This window comes from Asparagus officinalis, chromosome 8 (genome assembly GCF_001876935.1).
Source record: "Asparagus officinalis chromosome 8, Aspof.V1, whole genome shotgun sequence".
Lineage (NCBI taxonomy): Eukaryota > Viridiplantae > Streptophyta > Magnoliopsida > Asparagales > Asparagaceae > Asparagus > Asparagus officinalis.
This window is the reverse complement of record NC_033801.1, coordinates 449,947-458,720: the sequence shown is the minus strand read 5'-3', so window position 1 is coordinate 458,720 and position 8,774 is coordinate 449,947. Positions and strand designations below refer to the sequence as shown.

Here is an 8,774-nt window from a genome sequence, read left to right as displayed (position 1 = left end):
ATTCTCTTGTCATATATGCTTGTCTAACCTGTGTTTTGTGTATTATTTTTCTCCATAATCACATCTCTATATTCTCTTGTCATATATGCTTAGCCTTAGCTATATAAACAACTTCTCCATAATCACATCTCTATATTCTCTTGTCATATATGCTTAGCCTTAGCTATATAAACAACTTCAATAAGCCAAATACAGCGATCGATGAATTCTCGTACCCTCAAAACATAGTGTTTGATACAGATGCTCCAAGAACTCGGACAGACATTATAAATATTATCACAGACATTAATAGGAGCTAAACAACAATTATTTGTAATCAGGTCTTCATGTAACTTTTTTTAGTTTGCAAATTGTAAAATAAAAACTTTAATATCACTACGATGTATCTCAATTACCTTTTTGGACGATATAAATTTGTATGTTTATTCAACTTGCAGATGTCTAAAAACATTAACAGGAGGTTATTCGAAGCTAACCCCAGTGAGTTCAGGAGAGATGTCAGGTATATCTTAGTTTAACTTAAGTATTTTTATTCATGATATATGCACAATGATAATTTATTTCTTTTAGGTGAGGGTGAGGAAGAGCCCATTACCGTACCATTATATGCAGATCCTCCTGTGCTACTTCGAGCATATATTACCGGGATTGAGCGCGGGCCTTTACCAGCATGCGCAGAGGGGTACAGACTCAAGCATACAGAAAAATACATGCTTGCGAAAAAACGATTGGATGAATGGGGCCCGCAGATTAATGAGATTTTATCTGATGCAAAAAATGAAATCAGACAAAGATTTGGTGAGTTAGATCAAAAAATTTCATTCTGGGTCTATTATTTAGTGATGGGTGTCTTGATTCTGTGTATTACTTGGATGATTAATCATAGAACAACTCAGCTGAATTAATGCTTGCAAGTGGCGTTGAGATTAAACATATATCTAATGTTTGAAAAAGTGTATAACTTTTGAACTTTTTCCTTTGCATTTAAATTCTGATTAAATAGAAGGTAATGAAATTCTAACTTAGGAAAAGTCCCCTCCACATAGTTCATGCACACAACAAATTGATGTTATAAAACAATGTTATCTTCTAGTAAAAAAATTGAGCTTTAGGCAAACTTTTGGTAAACTTTATGTATAACAAATTGATGTTACAAGCTTAACTTTGCAAAATAACAAAGTATCACCAGCTGTCAAGACAAAAAGCTATCAGAGGCTAACAACTTTTTAGGGAGAGTTGGAGCACTTAATCCTTGTATAAGCTGAGCCTCAACTGTTAGATTAATCATGCGTGTAATTACTTATACTCAATCCATTTGTCACAATCCATTTGTCACAATCCATATGTTGACTGTCTACGTAATTGTATCCATATCTAATAAACATAATATTCTCAGGTTTTTCTTTTCCTTAATATTTTTCTTCTTCCTTTTTTGGTAAATTCTAAGAGCTTAAGAGGGATTAAATAAAAGTATTGATATATCTATTATTTTTTTTCTTTGTTGTAGGCGAAAAACTTTACCAGAAAAAAGGACGCCAAGGAAGTGACTTTAAAAAGAAGTTACCCCCGGATGGTTTTCGCGCAATTGTGAGATGGGGACACAATGGGATTCCAACCGGACAATGGGCTAATAACTTTAGCTCATACCTTGGATGCTTGATACGGAGGAGTGATAATGTGAATCCTTATTACGAGGCTGAGGAGCAGCCATTTCATGTCCTGGAGAGTATATATCGAGATTGTTGGGTAAATTCTTCTATTTAGCATAATTTTTTTTCAATTCTGTCAATTATTGTCCATGCTTAACTATATTTTATTTTTTAGAGATATTTCAACATCGAAGACAATCCCGTAGGGTGGGAATTTTTATTTGGATACACGGGAAAGTTCAAGCATTCTCTTCGGGAGTGGAGACATGAGTTAAAGAAGAAATGTGTTGATTGTTTCACTCACAACTGGGAGAGGATATACAAACGAGATAAGAGGGTTGAGCCTGAGCACTTAGCTGCACTTATAGTATTGTGGGGCCAAGAGGAGCACCGGGTAAATATGTATAGTAGTTAATTATCATCAAGTTATTTATACGAAGCTAGTGATATATTTCATTATATATTATAGCTTGTACTAAACTTCTCTTTGTTCATGTTGAAGAAAAAATGCCAGAGAAATAAACAAAATCGATGGAAGAAAGATTATGATCATCATACGGGGACTACTTCATTTGCCCAGATTGAGGATCAATTTTGTAGGACAACGGTAAATAAAGTCTTTTCATCTTCTATATATATTCTCTCTGCTTCATAGAATATTTGATAAATAAAACTAATAAATATATTTTTAAATCTCAGAACGCTCTCTTTATCCCGCTACCAGAACTGCACAGGAGGACGATGGTTCAATTTAAGAAGGGGTACGATGACGATGAGAGTAGGAAACAAAAGCTAGAATTGGCCAAGAAAATGCAGGTTAACTAATTATCGTCTGTTTTTTTTGTTGGGAATTTATTGTTTGCACTCGTCTTTTTGGTCATCTTAATTATCATACATGAATTATATGTGTGAATGTGTTAAGGAAGATATATAAAAAAAAGAATAAGATTCATAGTCATATATATGATCTGATTACATGCTGCACCAGAACCATGAATCCATCAATCTGAACCTATTTATTGCACAAAAATGGAGATATTAGTGACATATTACAAAATCAGGCTCGATGGACAAACACACCCTAGGAGTAATCCATCCTGTTATGTCTCTATTATTATAAACCTAGACATATATCCTTTGTGCCAAACAAACATTATCTCCACATTATCACGTATATTGCTTTACATGTGAGGATGTTATAAAGTTAATCAATCCATTACCTAGGCAAGTAGCGACGAACGAAACACTGCACGTGCGAGATAGAGACTTAAAGGACTCGTGTTGGTTCATACTCATACATCACGATGATTAATTATCTAACCTACATTTGCCACTCATCTCCAAACTCTTTGCCTAACAATTACTGGCATTCGCAAGTGCTAAATTTATAGTGACTGTACTTGCAAATTTAACAATAATTTCCCCTTTGTCTTTGTAGATATTGAAACGATTTCTTAGTGACATTGTCCTTCCTCGTCACAAGAAGCAATTGTTAACATCTTCATTATTTCAGAAAAGAGTTGTGATCTAAACACAAATTTCAAAAAGATGATTAACAGTTTAACATCAAGTATAAAGAGCAGAAAAAGTCTGTTACACAACAATCATTGGATGTTTGCCCCTATCTAGCTAATGATTGCAGAATATCCACAACATTTGGTCAAAAGACTTGTGCAACTTATCATTTTCATTTATATATTCACATAGGATCAGGCCAATTCTTAAATTTATTTTTTTGTCTTTTAGGAAGCTCTGGAAAACACATATTCTGAGGTTGTTGCACAGAGCCAAGAGCCCCTGACTAGAGAGCAGAATTATAATGTGAGCCATTTAGTTTGTGGACTTCCCAAAAAAGGGAGGACCAGGTGGATGGGAGTTGGAGCTCAGAGGGTGTCTACACAATTCCAGCCTCCGCCGATTTCCACACCCTCGACTATGCCATCGGGGCCCTCTTACATGCCGCAGGAGGATTGCACTCAGCAGGCGATGCAGCTTGTTTCCTCTGTGATGAATATGTTAGATGGTCAGATTCCCGAGGAGATGTGGGAGGATATTCAAGAGGAGCTTATGCGAGTGATCCAGCCTACTGCTACTTTTGCGATGGTTTCTAGGCAAATAATGAAATCTTGTAGAAGGCGGGTTCCTACTCGGGTGCAAAGCCAGATTATGAACTTCTTGGCCACTCAAAAGGCATTTACTGGTAGTGGAGAGAGTAGCAGACAGGTATACTTATTATATATGTAAAACATGATTACACACAATATTATGTGATTCTAAATTTAAATTATTTTGTTGTTAGAGTGGAGATGATGCTATTGGGAGCACGAGTCGTAGGAATGGAGACGCTAGTGGCGCCGCGGACGATGACATGGATAGGGCGGATGACCTATCTTAGTGAGTTATATCCTAAACCCGTGTATTATGATATGCGTGTATTATTGTGGAAAATTTTGTGGATTTAGAACTTATGATATGTGTGTACATGTTTGTTATGGGATTTTTTGTGGATTTAGAACTTAAGATATGCGTGTATGGTTTGTTGTGGAAATTTTTATGGATTTAGAACTTATTGTGAAAATTGAATGTACATATTTCGAATATTTGTGAAAATTGATTGAATGAGAGATGTTTGTGAAATTTGGATTGCATATATTTCGAGATGTTTTGGAATATGCAAGAAATGTCGTTGTTTGCATATTGTACAGGGAATTGATATTTGTATATATAATGTACATGGAATTGATTGAATGTACAGGGATATTTGTTATGGAATGTACAAGGATATTTGTTATGGAATGTACAGGGATATTTGTTTGCAGATTTGTACAGGGATATTTGTTTGCAGATTTGTACAGGGATATTTGTTATGGAATGTATAGGGAAGGGGAACTGATTTATCAGCTAATTTTTTTTAAGCTAGTAATATAATCGCTGACGGGGGCCCGTCAGCAATAGGTATCACTGACGGGGATCCCGTCAGCGATGTACATAACATCGCTGACGGGATCCCCGTCAGCGATGCTTCATTTTCACTGACGGCTTTGGCCGCCAGCGTTGTTCCCGTCAGTAATAAGTATTACTGACGGGGCCCCGTCAGCGATACTTCTTCCCTGACGGGACTATCGCTGACGGCATATCCTTGACGGGATGCCGTCAGCGATAAGTATCGCTGACGGGATTTTAAGCATTCCTGACGGGAATGCCCGTCAACGATGCCTGTTTTTCCACCAGTGATACCTTTATCTTCAAAATTTATTTAATTCATTTCTTATTCTAAAGTTGATCCTAAATATCTATATTAAGTCGTGGAGTAGGATTAGATTTTGAGTCCAACTTTTTGCCAACGTCTACATTCATTTGGGCCCATTTGGTCCATTTTCATAAATAACCCCATTTCCGCGTCAAAATATCATTTCTGAGGTTTTTGGTAGGATTCCTAAAATTGTGAAAATTTTTGTTTGTTTCTCAATCTTCAAATTGCAAGGGACCAAAAGAATAGGAAACATCACCAATTTAAGAAAACCTAATTTATTTCTGGAGAAGCCCAAAACAACCCGTGGCATTTTCATTTTTGTTCGCGCTCCAAAACCTCGGAAATGGGGTTTCCTATAGTATATGCTGTGTGCTAATGTTCCGGGGAAAAGTTGGCTGAAATCAAAGGTGTAACCAAACCAAACACGACCTAAAGTAAACTAGGAAAAGGAAATTAAGCATTCGAAATTGCATCTGATCCGCAATTCATTCATTGAGCAGGATACCCAGCTAGCTAGTGTGAAGTTGGAGACCCTAACAACTGGGTGAATTAATGCTCGGAAACACTAGTTAATTAATGCTCAAAACAAAAGTGAGAACAAACGGAAAACACTAGTTAATTCTCGGGGGGAGAGAGAGAGAGAGAGAGAGAGAGAGAGAGTGGTAGGCTTGTGAATGAGTCAGTCATTCTGTTATTGGGACGCGCGTTCATCTCAACAACTCCCCCATCTCTTCTTGTTACTTCCAAAGAGATCGAACTGCTCGCTAGCTAGGGTTTCCTTCCTCCTCCGATTCCTCTCTATCTCCAACTCAGCTCAGCCCTTGTGATACAATCCAACGGCTAAAGTCTTACGATATCACATTCTCGATCTAGCTACTTGACAGTAAAATTTTCCAGCCCGCGTATAAAAAGAGATATATATATCGTAGTCATTTCTGAGACTTTGAGAGCCCAGCTGTAGCGCTCTTTGATTTATTTTATTTTATTTTAGTTGGTTCGTCTCCTTCTATGCAGTACAGTATCAAATTGAATCGGATTGAAAATTGAATTGATTTCCGACCCTCACCAATCCATCCCCTCCCTATTAAATGCTGTAGATTTTAGCACCCTCTCAGCCAAGCCCTAGCTAACTAAGCTACCCTCTTTAATTTGTTCTCTCTCTCTCTCTCTCTCTCTCTCTCTGTCTCTCTCTCTCTCTACTGTAATCATTTCATTCATCATCACCTCCCTCTTTCTCCATCTCTTTTATATTTGTCTCTGCAACACACACCCTTGAAAGGAGCCCGATCTCTTGGGGGATGTTTCCTTCCTTCTTCCTTCTCCTTAATAAGAGCACCAACAGATTCATCGATCAGCAAAGGAACTCAGAAACAAATTCATTAGCAGGCCAAGGCGGAAGAAAGGAAGAAAGAAAAGAAAAAAAAAAGGAAAGAGAGGGAGCTTTTTCTTTGAGGGGAATGTTGTCTGGCTCGAGGCTCATCTGCCATCTATCATCATTAGCTAATGATGATCGATTGTACATAGATCTGTTCGGTGATTGAGCCGTGATGTGATCAGATCTCGGACCAGGCTTCATTCCCCTCAATCACAGCTTCCTTCACCTTCATCTTCTACTTCTCAGTCATCTCTCCCTCCCTCTCCCTCTCACTCACAGATCTTATATATATTTGGTAAGTCGATCTCTTCAGATCTAGTACTCTTCTTACTGTTTTCAGATCTACTCTTGCTACTGTTTTATTTTAGGGTTTGATCCATTATTATGATTGTGTTTAATTATTTCTGCTGCTACTACTAACATTTTGTTTAATATGGTTGAATCCTTGATGCCCATTTTTGTGATTGATGATATTGCGATGACTTGTGATTACGAGGGCTAATCAGATTGGAGTAATGATTAGGGTTTCCTTTAAACGTCTCTATCAGAGTCTCTTTTCCCATCAGATGCTGCTACTGACACCAGAGAAATGGGGGATAGTTTTTTCATCATTATACTGCCTTGTACTAGGGTTTTATCATTAAACAACCAATTCTCTGTTTATTTTGTTTCTTCTTCTTCTTCTTCTTCTTCTTTAGATTATTTTATGTTCTATCGGTTTATGTATGATCTTCTTCTTCTTCTTCTTCTTCTTCTTTTTAGATTATTTATGTTCCATCGGTTTATGTATGATCCATGGTAATTCTAATCATACAACCATTAATTGAACACTTGGGTCCTCATGAATTTTCATGCAGTATCTTAGATCTATACTTCTCTTATCTCTCATCTTTGATATATTATATATATTGTCATTTGATGATGATGATTAACACTTCGGATCACTTATTGGAATTGTTGAATCTAGCTAAACTTCTTTAATATATAACAGGTCTATTGGAAATATATAACAAATCTTTTAAGTGTGTGATTTTAAAATTTAATCAATAAACATATAATATTGTCACTGTAAAATCTCAACTCTTGTGCTTGTTAGGATTCTTCACACACATATATAGATATATATATGCTGTATATCTCTTTCTCTCTCTCACTGCTCTCCATAGCTTTTAATTAGCTGCAGCCTGCATTGATGATGGATGGAGGAATAGGTTGTTTAATGTTACAACATACTAGTCTGGGGAAGCATAAACAATATTCTTGGCTTCTTGATATATTCAAGCATCTTGCTGTTTTACTATTGGATTAATAATATAAATAATGAACCATATATCAAGCATTTCTCTCGGTACTGACATCTTTTTGTCGAAAATAACAAATCTGAATCCGCATCAAGTGTTTCTTTCTCTCTGATACATTGGTCCTTTACTTAATTTGTAAGCAAGCTGATACAGTTCCCTATGAAAACTCAACTTTGGTTGTCGTGCCCTTTTAGATCTGTACATGGCACTAATTAGCATGGAGAAGACAATTAATGTGAATGGTACTTTCCGTTTATTAATTTGTGCGGTTAATTAATGTACAACGATATCAAAAAAAAAGTCTACCAGTTAGCTCCATCTAATTTTAGCTCCCCCTGTCATCATCTCTTCAAGCTGAGAGGCACGGCAGATTGATTTGATACAAGAAAATACACTGAAGGACCATTCAGATCATGGTTAGGCATTAGGGTTTGGTTGGAGACAGGTGCGAGTTGTATCATTGTAAATATATATGCGCATATATATGTACGTACTGCTTCAGAGATAAGAGTGCTGATATGCCCATTGTTTTTGTATTTAGACCGTTGCTAGGGTTAGGGTTTTGATTTTATTGTTAGCATCCAATATATAGTTATTGTACAAATTAATGTGTGAATACAAGATGGATGGATCTAGGGGTGATACTAATAAACTAGAAACTCGCATGGAGGCCTCCTCTAGCTGCTTCTGTGAAACGATGGATGGATGATCAAGCCATGGCTCTAATTAAGCACTAATTAATTGAGCTTTCTAATTAATACCTCCTTCAGTTTGACTGTTAATTTAAGATGCAAAAGCATCATGCTTGAAAAAGAAGAAGGGAAAGAAAAAAAAAGATTCAAGAGTGGCCTAATAATTAAAGTATGCCACAATCTTTTTCGATCGTCCCTTCATGTTATTCCCTTTCGCTGTGTTTTCAATTAAATTTCCCCTCCCCTTTTTGTTGATTGCGCTTATAATTGGAAGTGACACAGAACGTTCTATCTTTTGCCCTAAATTCCTGTACTTGGCTGATTAATTTTAGCTACCGCGTACCTTGTGTCATGCTGTTCGAATGTAAATCACTGGATTATTATCGACTCAACTATATATTATGTAAAGCGAGCATCCAGCTGCGTTGACTTGTTCACCGATATATTGGGTGACTTTTTGGCTTTTCATCTCACGCGTCAGTTTACGAGAGAGTCCTCGATCGG

General features: G+C 36.7%; 1 protein-coding gene and 1 long non-coding RNA gene across 3 annotated transcripts; both read left to right on the top strand.

Moving 5' to 3' along the window:
• Positions 2,436 to 3,984, top strand: LOC109822663. 2 transcript variants are annotated; one of them, XM_020388894.1, is made up of 3 exons: positions 2,436 to 2,465; positions 3,396 to 3,849; positions 3,949 to 3,984. In XM_020388894.1, the coding sequence occupies exons 1-3, from the start codon at positions 2,460 to 2,462 to the stop codon at positions 3,957 to 3,959; spliced, it is 471 nt and encodes a 156-aa protein (XP_020244483.1). In that variant the 5' UTR covers positions 2,436 to 2,459; the 3' UTR covers positions 3,960 to 3,984. The 2 variants fall into 2 exon arrangements, with proteins under 2 accessions (XP_020244483.1, XP_020244482.1); XM_020388893.1 differs by lacking the exon at positions 3,949 to 3,984 and having other exon boundaries at positions 3,396 to 3,942.
• LOC109822689 lies at positions 6,057 to 7,107 on the top strand. Its single transcript, XR_002242221.1, has 2 exons — positions 6,057 to 6,572; positions 6,774 to 7,107. It is a non-coding gene; the product is annotated as an uncharacterized LOC109822689 (long non-coding RNA).